Source organism: Pan troglodytes, chromosome 21 (genome assembly GCF_028858775.2).
Source record: "Pan troglodytes isolate AG18354 chromosome 21, NHGRI_mPanTro3-v2.0_pri, whole genome shotgun sequence".
NCBI classification, from domain to species: Eukaryota; Metazoa; Chordata; class Mammalia; order Primates; family Hominidae; genus Pan; species Pan troglodytes.
The window spans coordinates 16963655-16980775 of NC_072419.2; the positions used below are offsets into that span (position 1 = coordinate 16963655).

The 17121-nt window shown below is 38.3% G+C and overlaps 1 protein-coding gene across 2 annotated transcripts in view; it reads left to right on the top strand.

Moving 5' to 3' along the window:
• SLX4IP (SLX4 interacting protein) overlaps positions 1–17121 on the top strand; it is a 192495-nt gene that overhangs the window by 17753 nt on the left and 157621 nt on the right. For both annotated transcript variants that reach the window (XM_063802675.1, XM_001169452.7), the window contains one exon: positions 6180–6235. In XM_063802675.1, the coding sequence (XP_063658745.1) occupies positions 6209–6235 (27 nt within the window). In that variant the 5' untranslated portion in view covers positions 6180–6208. The remainder of the gene's footprint in view (positions 1–6179; positions 6236–17121) is intronic.

Genomic DNA, 17121 nt, shown 5'->3' on the forward strand with positions numbered 1-17121 from the left:
TCAAATTAACTTTATCTGTTTCTGTTTACTTTTTTAAAAATGCAACTACTAGAAAACTTAAAATTACATTTGTGGCTTGCATTATATTTCTTTTGGAAGAGCTGTTCTAAAAATTTCAACAGGCAAATAGTTCCATGCTCAAGGCTTGTGAATTATGGTGTCCTCCTCAACCCCTTTCCTCCATCCTTGTGAGCTCTCTTCACCTTGTTCTTCAGTTTGGGGCAGAGTTTAGTACTTAAGAATTGGATCCAGGCAGGGCATGGTGGCTCCCACGTATAATCCCAGCACTTTGGGAGGCTGAGGCTGGTGGATTGCTTGAGCTCAGGAGATGAAGACCAGCGTGGGCAAGATGGTGAAGCCCCATCTCTATAAAAAATATAAAAATAGGCTGGGCGCAGTGGCTCATGCCTGTAATCCCAGAACTTTGGGAGGCCGAGGTGGGCGGATCACCTGAGGTCAGGAATTCAAGACCAGCCTGACCGATATGATGAAACTCTGTCTCTACTAAAAATACATAAATTAGCTGGGCGTGGTGGCATGCACCTGTAATCCCGGCTACTCGGGAAGCTGAGACAGGAGAATCGCTTGAACCCAGGAGACAGAGGTTGCAGTGAGCTGAGATCACGCTATTGCACTCCAGCCTGGGCAACAAGAGTGAAACTGTCTCAAAAAAAAAAAAATATATATATATATATATATATGTAAATTAGCTGGGCTTGGTGGCATGAACCTATAATCTCAGCTACTCAGGAGGCTGAGGCAGGAGGATCGCTTCAGTCCAGGAAGTGGAGGTTGCTGTGAGCCTAGATTGAGCCACTGCACTTCAGTCTGGTTGACAAAGTGAGACTCTATCTCAGAAAATAAATAAATAAATAACGTAAAAAATTTTATTAAAAAAAAGAATTGGATCCAGATCACTAAATTACTGTCTGTATTTTTGCTTTATTATAGCTATTGTGGTTGTTATTGTTTTTACTGGTCTGCTTTGTTTCTGGAACATTCCATCATCATTAGAGATCTTTTGCTCTGTTTAACCTCTATGCCCTCACCATATTTATACACACACATTCCCTATTTTTCTAATATCATCGTAAGCATAATATTGTTTAGGTCAGGATTCAATGTTTGCTATTATAACTATAAATGCTAGTCGTAACTGAGCTGTGTATTAAGCACTCTTTTTATTTACTGCAGTTTTTGTTTATCAAGGAAATCAGTCATTGCCTTGTTATTCTTCTGCTGTTTAGCTTTCCATGTACCTGTCCTAATTCAATCTCATATTCTCCACAGGTTGTCTAAAACTCATCCGTGTGTGTGTGTGTGTGTGTGTGTGTGTGTAGATCTTCCTGGACGTGCCTCTCCCCTGCGGCCTGCTCTGGTCTGCACCTGCGCTTCTCCTGTGGTCTACCCACAGCTCTCATGGAGGCCTCCTTTCACCAGATCCTCAGCTTTGCTCTGCCTTTCTCCTGTCTCACCCTTCCTGTTTCCTCTTTCTTGCTTAATTTCCTCATTTTGGTGAAGCACATCTTTAGTAGCTTCCTGAGAAAAAATACATGAAACAGTTTTATAAGAGCTTGCATGTCTAAGAATTTTTTTTCTTCCCTGAAGTTTAAATCCAATTTGAGGTTGGAAACAATTTTCTTCAGAATTTTGAAGATATTTCTCCATTTCTTTGGGTGGTTTGGAACCAATTCTGACTCCTGATCCATTGTGTTCTCCACCTCCTACTCTCCTACTACCCCCCAACACACTTAAAAAAATTTTTTTTTTATCCCCAATGCCTAAAATTTCACTGGGATAGATGCTCTAATATGGGTCAGTCTCCATACTAATTTTCATGTGTTTGACCTCCTATATTGGTCTTTTAATTTTTATTTATTGTCTCTTTTCTTTTTTTTAATTTTTGCTGAAGTTTCTGAGAGATTTCATCAGCTTTATCTTTCAACCATTCTATTAAGTTTTTAAAATTCTACTATCATTGTTTTAGTTTGTTGTCTTCTGATAGTTCTCTTTCTTTTGTTGCTGTCATTTTTTGCTTTATGGCTGCAGTATCTGCAATCTCCCTAATGATAATTCTTAAAAAATGTTTTCTTCTCCCTCCATACTTTGTTTCAGCCAAATAGGTTTTTTCCTGTATTTGGTTTTCTTTCATAATTTAATCTTGCCTTAGGTGGTAGGTGATTCCTGCTTGTTTACTTGTATTTGAGAGTGGGACATTAAAAGATGACTAGAATCTCTGCATATGGGTGTGGGGCTTATGGATGTGGACTTCACTTAAGAGCCATCTGTTTAGGCTGTTCCCCAAGGAACCCCTATGTCAGTATTTTTAGACACTGTCTTTTAGGTTAGTCCAATTCTCTGAATAGGGAGGTTTCAGTCTGCAGTCTGGAGAGTGTGGGCAGGGTAGAGAGGCATGCAGGCAGAGGAAGGTCTCCGTTTGTATTCCCTAATGTCTCTTTGTTCAGAAGACTCCACCTTCTACTGTGCCTGGTGTTTTCCAGACGAGATCCTCTGTCTTACCCTCTTCAGAAAATACTCCAGGTTTCTGCCAGGGTGAGAAAAAGCAGTTGCCTGGCTGAGCACAGTAAAGGGGAATATTTAACTTTTTATTGCCAAATAATATTCTATTGTATGATATATCACATTTTATTTATCTGTTCATTAGTTGATGGACATTTGTGTTGTTTCCATTTTTTGACTATTATTAGTAGTACTTCTGTGAGCATTCCTGTATACTTTTTTTGTATGGGGTTATTATTTTTTTTCTTGGATATATCCTTAGGAATGGAAATGCTGGGTCATGTGGCAACTCTTTAAATTTTGAAATGCGATCAAACTATTGTGCAAAGTGGCTACATTTTACATTCCTACCATCAATGTATGAGAGTTCCAGTTTATTCACATCCTTGCCAACATCTGTTATTATTTGTCATTTTGATTTTAGCTATTTATCTTAATGGGTATAAAGTAATATCTCATTGTGGTTTTGATTTGCATTTGATGGCTAATGATGTTAAGCATCTTTTCATGTGCTTATTGGTCATTTGTATATCTTCTTTGAAGGAATGTCTATTCAAATTCTTTGCTTATTTTTAAATTATTTGTCCTCTTATTGAGTTGAGTTCTTTATATATTCTGGACATGAGTCCTTCATCAGATGTATGATTTGCAGATTTTTTTTCTATTCTGTGTATTATCTTTTTACTTTCTTGGTTTGAAGTGTAAAAGTTTTTAATTTTGATAAAATCTAATTTACTAATTGTGTTTGTCACTTCTGTTTTGGTATCATATCTAAGAAACTGTTGCCTAATGAAAGGTCACAAAAATTTATGCCTTTGTTTTTTCCTAAGATTTTTATAGTTTTAGCTCTTATATTTAGGTCTATGATCCATTTTGATTTAACTTTTTGTATATAGTGTGATGTAGCAGTCTAACTTTATTATTTGGCATGTGGATACTCAGTTGTTCTAGAACCATTTGTTGAAAAAACTATTTTCCCATCAAGGTATCTTAGTACCCTTGTTGAAAATCAATTGAACATAAATTTAAGGATCTATTTCTATCAATTTTATTCCAATTGACCTGTATGTCTTTTATTTATATATTTGTTTATTTATTTATTTTGAGACAGAGTCTCACTCTGTCCCCCAGGCTAGAGTGCAGTGGCACAATCTTGCCACACTGCAACCTCTGCCTCCTGGTTTCAAATGATTCTCGTGCTTCAGCCTTCCCAGTAGTTGGGATTACAGGTGCACACCACCACGCCTAGCTAATTTTTTGTATTTTTAGTAGAGACAGGGTTTCACCATGTTGGCCAGGGTTGTCTCGAACTCCTGGCCTCAAGTGATTTGCTAGCCTCGGCCTCCCAAAGTGCTGGGATTACAGGTGTGAGCCACCGCGCCTGGCCTATATGTCTGTTCTTATGCTAGTGTAGGTTGAGCATCCCTAATATGAAAATCCAAAATATGAAATCCTCCAAAGTCTGAAACTTTCTGAATGCCAACATGATGCCACAAGTACAAAATTCCACACCTGACTTCACATGACAGTCTGTAGTCAAAATGAAGTCAAAACTTTGTTTCATGCACAAAATCATAAAAATATATAAAATTCAGGCTATCTGTATAAGGTATATATGAAACATAAGTGAATTTTGTGTTTAGATTTGGATCTCATCCCCCGGATATCTCATCATGTATGTGCAAATATTCCAAAATCTGAAAAAATCCTACATCTGAAGCACTTCTGGTCCTAAGCATTTCTGATAAGGGATACTCAGCCTGTACCATACTGTTTTGATTGTTGTGATGTTGTAGTAAGCTTTTATTTATTTATTTATTTTATTTTATATTTTTTCAGACGGAGTCTTGCTCTGTCACCCAGGGTGGAGTGCAGTGGCATGATTTTGGCTCACTGCAACCTCTGCCTCTCAGGTTCAAGCGATTCTCCTGCCTCAGCCTCCTGAGTAGCTGGGATTACAGGTGCATGCCACCATGCCCAGCTAATTTTTGTATTTTTAGTAGAGACGGGGTTTCACCATGTTGGCCAGGCTGGTCTCGAACTCCTGACCTCGTGATCTGCCCGCCTCGGCCTCCCAAAGTGCTGAGATTAACAGGCGTGAGCCACTGTGTCCAGCTGTAATAAGCTTTTAAATTGAGAAGGCTGAGTTCTCCAATTTGATTCTTCTTTTTCAGTATTGTTTTTGTTACTCCAGATCTCTTGCATTTTCATATATATTTTAGGATAAACTTGTTAATTTCTATAAAGAAGTCAGCTGGGATTTTGATAGGGATTACATTGAATCTGAGAACAATTTGGGAATATTGCTGTATTAACCTCATTAAGTCTTACAATCCATGAACAAGGGTTATCTTTCCACTTAAGTCTTTAATTTCTTTCAATTATATTTTATGACTTTTGGTGTACAAATCTTGTACTTTTGTTATGCTTATTCCTAAGTATTCTTTTTCATGTTATTATGAAAGGAATTTTTCTTTAAATTTTATTTTAGGACTATTCATTGTTGATATGTAGCAATACAGTAGATTTTAAAATATTTATCATATATCCTACAACCTTGCTGAACTTATTAATTCTAGTAGTTTTTTGATGATTTGTTAGGGTTTTCTATATATGAGAACATGTTGTTTATGAATAGACAGTTTATTTCTTTCTTTCTAATCTGGATGCTTTTTGTTTCTTTTTCTTGCCTAATAGCCTTAGTTAGAACCTTAGTACAATGATGAAAAGACATGGCAAGAGCAGACGTTTCATGTAAAGACATGTCTCTCATCTTAAGGGAGAAAACATTTAGTCTTCATCATTAAGTATGATTTTAGCACTTGGTTTTTCCTAAATGTCTTTTATCAGGTTGAGATAGTTCCTTCTATTCCTATTGTGTTGGCTTTTTTTTGTTTTTAATTAAAAAAGCATTTTGGGTTTGTTTTTTTTTTTTTTGTATTATGATTATGTGCATTTTTTTCTGTTATTCTATTAATAGAGTGTATTATATTGATTAATTTTCAGATCTTAAACTATCCTTGCATTCTTGGGCTACATCCAACTTGATCGTGGTGTATAATCTTTTTTACATGTTGCTATGTTTGATTTTCTAGTATTTTGTTGAGAATTTTTGTGTCTTCATAAGGGACATTGATGTGTGGTTTTCTTGTGATGTCTCTCTCTGGTATTGGTATCAGGATGATACTGGCTTCAGAATTATTTGAGAAATTTTTCTTATGCTTCTGTTTTTTTAAAGAGTTTATGAGGGATTGGTTTAAATTATTCTGTACACATTTGGTAGAATGTAGCAGGGAAGCCATCTGAGCCTGTGCTTTTCTCTCTTTTTTTTTTTTTCTTTCTGTAGAGATGAGGTCTTGCTGTGTTGCCTAGTTTGGTCTCGAACTCCTGAGCTCAAGTGAGTCTCCCACTTTGGCCTCCCAAAGTGCTGGGATTATAGGTGTGAGCCACCATGCCTGGCCAGGGCCTGTCCTTTTATTTGCAAGCAGTGCTTAAATTACTAATTTAATATAGTATTTTGGTTAAGGGCAATTATAAGTGAACATTCATCTCATAAATACCCATTGATATTTTACTATTCAGCCCATCTTTTTCCTGTATAATATCCAAATAAAAAGAAATTTTAATATACCTAATTGTAACTTTTTTTTTTCTTAAAGGTCTGTAGTTACTGTGGAATCAATAAGCCATGGCATCTAAGAAATTTGCTGTTAAAGTAAGTAATGTTTAATAGCTTTTTAAAAAGAGGCTAATCACTTTCTAATATAACTGAGCTCTGTGTTAATTGAAAATCGAGGTTCCTAACTTTCTGCTTTTTACACTTGGGACTCTGCAAAAATTCTTTTTTTCCTTCAACTTTTAAGTTCTGGGGCATGTGTGCAGGATGCGCAGGTTTGTTACATAGGTAAACATGTGCCACAGTGGTTTGTTGCACAGATCATCCCATGACTTAGGTATTAAGCCCAGTGTCCATTAGCTATTCTTCCTGATGTTCTCCCTCCCCCTTCCCCCACAACAGGTCCCAGTGTGTGCTGTTTCCCCCCATGTGTCTATGTGTTCTCATTCAGCTCCCACTTATAAGTTAGACTATGCAGTATTTGGTTTTCTGTTCTTGCATTAGTTTGTTGAGGATAATGCCTGCCAGCTCCATCCACGTCCCTGCAAAGGACATGATTTTGTTCCTTTTTATGGCTGCTTAGTATTCCATGGTGTGTATGTACCACATTTTCTTTATCCGTTTTTTCACTGATGGGCATTTAGGTTGATTCCATGTCTTTGCTATTGTGAATAGTGCTGCAATGAACATACACATGCATGTTTCTTTATAATAGAATGATTTATATCTTGGGAGGTATATTACCCGGTAATGGGATCGCTGGGTCAAATGGCATATCTGCCTCTAGATCTTTAGGGAATCGCCACACTGTCTTCCATAATAGTTGAACTAATTTACACTCCCACCAACAGTGTAAAAATATTCCTTTTTCTCTGCAATCTCACCAGCATCTGCTGTTTCCTGACTTTTTAATAATCACCATTCTCACTGGCGTGAGATGGTATTGCATTGTTTTGGATTTGCATTTCTTTAATGATCAGTGGTGTTGAGCTTTTTTTCATATATTTGCTGGCTACATGAATGTCCTTTTTTCAGAAGAGTCTATTTACGTCCTTTGCCTACTTTTTAATGGCGTCATTTGTTTTTTTTCTTGTAAGTTTGTTTAAGTTCCTTGTAGGCTCTGGATATTAGACCTTTGTCAAATGGATAGCTTGCAAATATTTTCTCCCATTCTGTAGGTTCTCTGTTCACTGTGATGATAGTTTCTTTTGCTGTGCAGAAGCTCTTTAGTTTAGTTTGATCCCATTTGTCAATTTTTGCTTTTGTTGCAATTGCTTTTGGTGTTTTGGGGACTTGACAATTTTAAGTAGGCATATTGAAAATTTATATTTTGAGAATGAGACGGCGGAGAAAATGTTCATATGGTTATGAGGCGTTCCTTGCTTCATCTTTTAAAGATGCTTTTTGTTCATCACTTGGTCTTTACTGTTAAAAATTATCATTCATATTCCATGTCCATGGCTTGATTTCTCATTATGTCAAAGCAGATAAAAGGTTGAAGCAAAAGAAGTAATCAGCAAATTCTCTACCTGGGTAAATGCCAGGAGAGTTCTCTTGCCTGGTTGCCCTCTTTCATTTTCCTCTTATAAATGTCCCTTGTTTGTTCCTTGATGGCTGGGGTTGAGACCTTCTCAGGTGTGGATAGATGGGAGGCTCCTGTGTGAGGGATAGTGGGAAGGGAGAAGAGAAGAACTGATGATGAGTGCAAGATCTTGGAGATGCTTTCATATATGTTGGTGTTTCTTTAGGACATTTTCTGTATGCTAATGTTACCATAAGTGCAAGTTCAAAACATCAAAATATAAATTACAATAGCTAGTTGGCCAGATTAGATACTATGTAATATTATAGCTCTGTCTTATTTTTAACCAAGTCAGTGCTTATTTAGATTTACTAACATATTTATAAATTTCATTGCTTTCAGTTGTTTTTTGTATCCATGTATATATTCTTTAGTATTTCTTTCTGTGAAGCCATGTAAGTGATGAACTTTCACTATTTGTGTGTCTAAAAATGTATTTGGTCTCACCCTAGAAAGATATTTGGTTGGTTTTAGAATTCTAGGTTGAGCATTATTTTCCAACAACAGTTTAAAGATAATTTTTAATTTTCTTCTGGCATCTTTCATTACTACTGAGAAATGTTTTCATTATGTATTGATGCTTAAATCCACCTTAAAACTTAGTGGCTTGAAACACGAACCATTTTATAATCTCTCCTGATTCTGTAGGTTGCCTAGCATCAATTGAGTAATTTTTCCTTTTGACGTTGGTTGGGGCTGCAGTTCTACTTAGGGACTCAACTTAGGTGGAAAATGAAAGATGGCATACTCAGTGCAGTTGATGCTGGCTTTGGTTGGAATCATTGCTGGATCTGTTAATTGTTGTCCTTTAGTTCTCATCCACTTGCCTGTTCTGCGTGGCTTGGGCATCTAGCCCGGTGGCTGAGTTTTGAGGGGTAGCATCTTAAGACTTGCACAATGAAAGAAGTATAATTTGTCAGTCCTCTGAAGGCCTAGATGCAGACATCTCAGATGCCACTTCTGTGGACTTCCATTGATCAGAGCATTCACAGGGTCAGCCTAGAGTCAGGGGAAGCTGCACTCTTGACTTGAGAAGCAGTATTTTCTCACAGGGATTGGGAGAATTGTTGGGGTGCATCTATGGAGACTACTCACCTCAGAAGTTCACTGTTGGCCTGATCTGATTCCTTCTTGGTTATCTGTCTTTCTTCTCTGATTGCTCTTAAGATTTATTTTTGTCTTTGCTCTTCTATAGTTTCACTATGAAATCTCTAGTTATAGTCTTGTTTTTATTCTGGCTTGGGATAAAATGTATGTCTTCAATTTGATAGCTCAAGTCATCAGTTTTGGAAAATTCTTGACCATTTTCTCTGCCTCTCCTAATTCTCTCTGTTCTCTTCTTATAGAGAACTTTTATTTGAAGTTTGTTGGATAGTCTCATATGACTTTATTATATGCTAGAGGAGTGAGATTAATTTTTCCAAGACTGAGCCCTGGTAGTCTGTCTGCTCAGAAAAGGGCTGGGCTTCTTGCAAAACTCTGTTGAAACTGGCTATGGCCAAGTAGGGCAGACCATCCTGGTCAACCATGAAGCTTGGACCTGAGGCCCCTAATTATGCAAGAGATGGGTCTGTTCCATACCCATGGAAATGGCATATTCTGCTACCATATTATCCCATCTTATAGTGATGCCTGCAAGGCTTGGAACAAAGCTTCCAGATCATGGCAGGCAGAGGAGTTGCCTCAACCGTGAGTATCAGGCTAGCATAATAGGGATAGGGACAGGGTTCTGACACATCGTATTGAAGGCTCTGCACATCACTTTGTGGTTGTATTTCTGCCTCTGACAGGCTAGGGACCAGTGCTTCTCTAATCATGTACCTTACTTAGAAGCTCCGTGACTCAAGCATGGGGATCCCTTTTTAAATATCTGACATCAAGTTTTGCCAGGTTTCTGTGCTCTGCTCCAGGGTATCATGAGCAGCAGGAGACCTGCACACCTGCTACTGATGTTGTCAGACATGCTTTCTTCCCAGGGAACACTGCTCCTGAAGTCTTGTGTGAGTGCTGTGTGGCCAGTGGCCAATTGCCTTTCCCTGTTTTTCTTTTCCTTATTACTTTGAGAGTGCTTTTTTCCCCTCTGAAACAGGATCTCACTCAGTCGCCCAGGCTGGAGTGCAGTGGTGTGAATATGGCTCACTTCAGCCTTGACCTCCTGGGCTTAAGCAGTTCTCCTGCCTTAGCCTCCTGAGTAGCTGGGACCACAGGCATGTACCACCACTCTCGGCTAATTTTTTTTATTTTAAAATTTTTGTAGAGATGGAGTCTCAGAGCGAAAAAGGAAGGTATTACATATAACCACAAAACAAGGTTAGGATGTTACGAACTAGGGAAATTCCCAAGAACAAGAAAGAGCTCTTATAAATTAAAAACATAATATAAATGAAAATATGATAAAGTATGGGGCAAACACCAAGGAACACTGCCCAGAAAGTAGAACAAAAAGATAATAGATTAAAAAATTGAGGAGAAAACCACAAGAAAATTAGAGTTTCAGTCTTGATATGAAAAATTGGACTTCTAGAAAGAAAAACAAATGGTTGAGAAAATATTATGAAAGAAATAATGCAATACAATTTACTGGAAGTGGAGGATACAAACTTCCTGTTTGAAAGAGCTGTGAGTGAATACACAATAAAGTCAATGAAAAAGAGTTGTACTAAGGCATATCATCCTAAAATTTCAGAACACTGGGAATTTAGAGAAGAACTTAAAAAGCAAACAGATTACAGACAGAGAATCAAGAATCAGAACACCCTTCTCAACAGCAATAACTAGGAGACAGTAGAACAATACCTTTAATATTTTAGGAAAAATGGTTTCCAACCAAGAATTCCCTTTACAGCCCAACTTTCAGTCACATGGTAGAATAGAGACATTTATTTTTAGGATGCAGAGTGTAGAAAACACTTCCCTTCTGATGCACACTGTTTTAGAAAGGATGTGGTCTTCCAAAATAGGGGAATAAACAGAGAAAGAATCAGATATGGGATCCAGGAAATAGGGAACCAGTCAGGTGAGGGCCTAACCAAATTCCTTGATGATTACTGTGTATTTTGCCTAGAAAGTGTAAGGGTGGAAAGGGTATGATCCTTTCCTCCCCATCATGAAGGGTCACAGTCAGCACTCCTGTAACAAAAGAATAAGTTAACTAAGGAAAGCATAACAAATTTATTATGTGCACACAAGTGCATGGGAGTCATACAAAATATGAACACTCAAAAGCTGGACGTGATGGCATATGCCTGTAGTCCCAGCCATTTGGGGAGGCTGAGGCAGAAGATTTGCTTGAGCCCAGGAGTTTGAGTTCAGCCTGGGCAACATAGAGAGACCCTGTCTCTAAAAACAACAACAACAAGAAAAGAAAACCCAAAGAGCCAGACAGTTGACCCTTAATACCCTCTTCGTTGGGGAGAGGGAACTGGGAGATATAGGGGTAACTGATTTTTAGGGGAAATGAATGGACTCGAGAGACAGAAATTAACTTGTAAATGATTCTCTTTAGAATTTGAATGAGCCGAGAAGCAGATAATACCTAGTTGAAATGCCTGTCCACTGTGTGGTTGCATTCTTTAGTCTTCTCTGCTATAGATAATTTCAGGGAATATGGAAGGCAATTGTGTTCCTCTTTGGGTATCCAGTTTCTGGGCAGATAATAGAGCTTCAGCGGAGAGCCTCATCTTGTGCTTTGGGAGAGATAACGGATTGAGAGGAGGAGGGGAGGAGGTCAGAGAGACCTTGCTGCTGCTTTTTTAGTTTAGCATGTCAAAGTGTTATATTTCTGGGTATTGGTTTCTGAACTGCAACCAAAGTAACCAGTCCTATTGGAAGAAGACAGAGGGTTCCATGAAAGATTTCTCCAACAAAAAATGAAATGAATAAAATACATCATGTATTTAAATGCATTGAGAAGAGATTTTTTTAGACCTGTCAGGTAGCATGGGAATGATTTAGTCATAGGAATATAGAAAACTAAACAAAAGAAAAATGATGCAACCCTCAGCTCTCAGTAAACAAAAGATTGTGCAAGATAGGAAATTAAGCATAGTATACTACGTGGCTCAACTTTTTGTTCTTCTTGTTATAGAGATGGAGTCTTGCCCTGTTGCTCAGGCTGGAATGCAGTGGCACAGTCATAACTCACTGCGGCCTTGAACTCCTAGGCTCAAGTGATCCTCCTGCATGGTTCAGCTTTAAACAGAGGTTACATTTCATAATATTGTGAACTCCAAGTTTTGGAAGGCTGGGGAAGGAAACATGTGGGAGGGCAGGTATAAGGATTAAGTCTTCATTTTCCACATAAAGTATATAAAACTGAAATAATAAGACATTCGTAGGATAAACATAGTGTTTAGAAATATGTTGGCAAATTACCAGATCAAAAAGCTAAGTTTCAGTGTGGTTGCCCATGGTGAGTGAGAGTTGGAGTGAGAGAGGGGGCTGGATGAGGCAGAAGAGGCCATTTTGTTTTTTTGTTTGTTTGTTTGTTTGAAAGATGGGGTCTCCTTATGCTGCCCAGTCTGATCTTGAACTACTGGGCTCAAACAATCCTCCTGCCTCAGCCTCCTGAGTAGCTGGGACTACAGATGTGTACCACTACACCCAGCTTGAGACCTCACTTTGATATGTCATTTTAATATGTGTCTATGCATTAATATAAAAATTAAGTGCATAAATAAAATGTAGGCTGCGTACAGTGGTTCACATCTGTAATCCCTGCATTTTGGAAGGCCCAGGAGGGAGGATCACTTGAGGCCAGGAGTTAGAGACCAGCAGCCTGAGTAACATAGTGAGACCCCATCTCTAAATTAAAAAAAATAAATAAATAACATTTAAAAGGAATTAATTAACTTATGCAAATTTTTCACATAGATGCAGCCACTTTTGACTGGGTTGAAAAGTACTTGGTTAGAGCAGGGTTTCAAAGTAACAGAAAAATTGATGAACACCAAATAGTTTGACACTTGATCTGGGTTGTTTATTCTAAGACTGCCCTTGGAATGGCATTAATTATTCATGCAGACGACTTACCCTTCTGACCTTCCTGCATACGAATACTTTTTTTTCTTTTTAAGGGCTGTGGTTCTGGCCTTGAATTCTTTTTTTTATCACTATTTTTTAGAGACAGGATCTCGTTATGTTGCACAGGCTGAACTTGAACTCCTGGGCTCAAACTGTCCTCCCGACTCGGCCTCCTGCGTAGCTGGGACTACAGGCGGCACTGCCACCGCACAGCTGGCTCTTGAACTCTTTCAAGAGTTGAAGACTCTTCTGAGGCCAGACTTCCAGGAAATGGCAGTAGTGCATGAGATGTAGGAATCCTTGGAAGTATAACTTTCAGGGTCTATAGACTTCTGGGCTACTGCAGCTTCTAGCAGGGAGGTATGTCCTGTACTTCAGTGAGTGACTCTTATTTTAACTGAAAGAAGTGGTAGCAGCAGGCGTGTCTCCCCAAGGCTTCATAGCAATCTTAAACCCAAGCTTTGCACCCACCCCAGTGTTTTAAAATTTCCAAAATAATAAACTCTTTAGGGTAGGGAAAAGATCTAGACCAGAGATCTGCAAATTACAGCCCACATGCCAGCTGCTTGTTTTTGTAAATAATGTTTTACCAGAATCCAGCCACTCCCACTTGTTTACATATCATCCCTGGCTGCTTTTATGCTACAATGAAGTGGAGGGTTGAGTAGTTGAAACAAAGACCTTATTGCTTGCAAAGTCTGAAATAAACACACTCACACACACTGATTTATGTATAGAATATGTATACAAATATATCTTTTATTTATCTATTTTTTTGAGATTGAGTCTCGCTTGTTGCTCTGTCACCCAGGTTGGAGTGCGGTGGCAAGATCTTGGCTCACTGCAACCTCTGCCTCCCAGGTTCAAGTGATTCTCTTGTCTCAGCCTCCCAAGTAGCTGGGATTACAGGCACATGCCGCCACGCCCAGCTAATTTTTGTATTTTTAGTAGAGATGAGGTTTTGCCATGTTGGCCAGGCTGGTCTCAAACTCCTGACTTTTAGTGATCCGCCTGCCTCTGCATTCCAAAGTGATGGGATTAAAGGCGTGAGCCACTGCGCCCGGCCTACAAATATATCTTTTACAGCACATCTCAATTCCTATTAGCTGCATTTCAAATGTTGAGTAGGCACCACTGGCTAATATCGGCTGTATTGACCAACACAGATCTAAATTGCTGTATCCTTGGTACTCCTACCTCCTGGTACCTTATCAGAATAAGCATTCAATGAAGTTACCTTGGGTTAAACTGGCTGCAGGTGTGGGGTAAGTTAGCAAGGCCAAGGTAAAGCCATTTCCTTTGCAAGAAATAGACATGGACACATAATGTAATAGTCATGAATGTTTATCCATTAAAACAAAACTTTAGTAAAATAAAAAAGAAATCCAAATATCAAATTATTGTTAAAAGTGTCAAGTGATACACATGGTGTCTACCTCAGGAAAGTTTATGTGTCCACCCCCTGCCTTAGAGGCATTTGAAAAAGTATAGAATGTTGCCAGGGTCGCTCTCAATAATAATTATATCTTATGATTTTGAATTTAAATTTTGGATCCCAGCGGAGCAGTGCTGTGAAAGTTTCCTACCTCATTGTGTGTCTCTGTAGATCATTTCCTCTGCTTCCTGCATCTGTTTTCTTGGATTAGTTAGGTATTATACTAAAGTCTAGAATTCTTTTGGCTGCAGAGCTTTCTCTGCTGCTTCCCTTCCCCCCCAACCTACTTTATTGTGGGTGGGAAAATTTTTGTTGGGAGGGCTTGATTAATTAGAAGGGATTCCTGGCTTCCCTAGCGGTGGCAGCCTGGGAAGATTACAGAGCCTGGCTTAGTGACAGGCCAGTCTGTATTTAAGGAAAAACTCGGACCCGCCAGATTTCTCTGGAATGTGCATCTGGCTTTGTCTTCTACAGGGAATGTGTAATGATCCCCTCCTCTTTCTTCCCTCCCATTCCAGGAGGCTAAACGCTTTTACTTTTGCTCTTGATGGGGTTGTCTACTTTTTATTTTGGGAGAGAGGAGGGCTGGAATTTAGGGGTAGGAAGCTTGAGTCATTTTCTGAATCTAAAGTAAAAGATTTAAGGTTTTATTAATATTTAGGAGGAAAGGAGAGATTTTATTAAAAAAAAAAGAACTCCCTGCATCTTTACTATCAATGTTTTTCTTTCCACTCTTTCAGAGCAATTATAGTTTTATGTTCTTCTCTGAATTTCAGTTAACCTTAGTCTTCACATTCCTTAGAACACCACAAAAAGAGAAATAAGCCTAAGAATTGACAATGATTTCCCCTTTATAGTAAAAGTATAGAGCAGCTCTTTAAACTTTCAGAGAAAGAGACAGTTGAATGGTAAATGGGTAATCACTAGGCTTTTGTCTTGCTAGTTTGCCTCAAGGAATCACTTAAATCCTGTGTCCTAGGTTTTTTCGTCTACTTAAATGGGAACGTGGTACTGACTATTATCAGTGCTCATTTGAAAATGGCTGCGTTGATTTTGTGTATCACATTGAAAAGATTTATGCAATTATTTTCATATCAATTGAGTTCTAGGTACTGATTTTTCCACACATTTTAAGAAAGAATAAAACTGAAGTGCCTAAACAGAATAAATCACAAACATTTTAAATGGTTATATTCCTTACTGGAAATAACTTTGGAGTGTGCAACCTTTGTCCCGAAGAATGATTTTACAGAGATTTGTCCCTGTGAAACTTTTAAAGTGAAAGAAGTACCTCTATATTTCTTCTCCTGATACTTAAAGTCTGCATCTTCCAATTCCTCCTTAATTTCATGTATTCCTTGTAAGAGCTTTATGTTTTAAAGACATACAGGGTCAATGAGAGTTTGCAGAGTGGTTGATGCTATGCCCAAACTAACATAGGATGCTGTTTTCCCATTCAGTATCATTGTTCTATTGCTTTGCTCATGCTGGAAGCTGTATTTAAGTAAGTATGTGCTGATTTCGTGAAAGAATTGAAATAAAATTAGTAAAAGTTTTCACACCAGCAGTCACCCAATGAGTTTTATCTCAGGCTTAGAGCTTTTAGATACCTTCTCACTCTGTAAGGCATCTGCTCTGAGTGTTGATGACTTTGAAACAAAGTTCTTGGACTTGAAATTAATTTTTTTTTTCTAAGTGTTCTCTTTGCCTTTCTGGCCAGACACCCAGTTTTCTAGGCTTCATTTTCCCAGTCCTTTCCTCATGTGATAATAGATAAACTAGTCTGTTCTTTTTTTGGATGACTAAAAATGTGTAAATACAGCTCTGGCTTCTTATCCTCCTTTTTAGTCTCAACTTTCCACCTGCCTCCAAGAAGTTTCTGCCTACATTGATCCCTAAAACTTCAAACAAAGAACTGAGTTTATCATGGCTTTCATCTAAGCTGATTTTTGCTTTGAAAGTCTCTGATGCTGCCTTCACACACCCTGGGCTTGCCAAATGATGTCTCGTCCTTCATTCTTTAGTCACTTACTAAATGCATTCCTGCTCTGCAGAGCATCTTGAATTTACTCCTCTTAGAAATTCAAGCCTTTATTGTCCTTGTTTTTATGTCCATGTTAATCTCTGAGGACCTCTGTGCCTCTCTTCTCTTACCATTCCAGTTCATCTAGACAAGTGCCAGGGTAATGTTTTCTTAACATCATATTCATCATGTTACTTCCTTGCTTAGGTGATCAGGGTAATTCCTTTTGTTTAAATGGATCTAATCTGAACTCTCCAGCTAGACTTAAGGCATTCTGATAATTACTCTCCCCTTCCTTTTTAACTTGGACCCATGTTTGTTTTCATCTTGGAACTGGGGAACGTGGCCCACTTATTCCTGTGAAACTAACGCATTTGCATTTCCTGCAGTCATCTGGCTTTTCTGTGGTTTTCCCTCTGTTTGCTATCTCTCACCTTTTCTTCCTTGGTCCACACCCTTCAGCTTTTTCCAAGCTTGACCAGTGAATGACTCGCTTTTTCTTTGTTACACATCTAAACCTTTCCCATATTGATTTCTCTCTTGCTATGTGTTTCTTTGACTGTTATGTGCAGTTTATGTTATGTTTTATATATATTTCCAATTTGTTTTCTTTCCTAAGAACATCATCTTGAGGTGATATACATATGCTTTTATATACATTATGCCTAGCCACATTCCCTGGGAAGAAGGAGCTGTCCTATGCTTCTTTCATATCTGCACAGGCCTTGAATAATCTAAAGCAGGGGTATCCAATCTTTTGGCTTCCCTGGGCCACACTGGAAGAAGAATTGTCTTGGGCCACACATAAAATACACTTATACTAACAATAGCTTTAAAAAAAAAATCGCAAAAGAAATCTCATAATGTTTTAAGAAAGTTTACACATTTGTGTTGGGCTGCATTCAAAGCCATCCTGGGCAGCG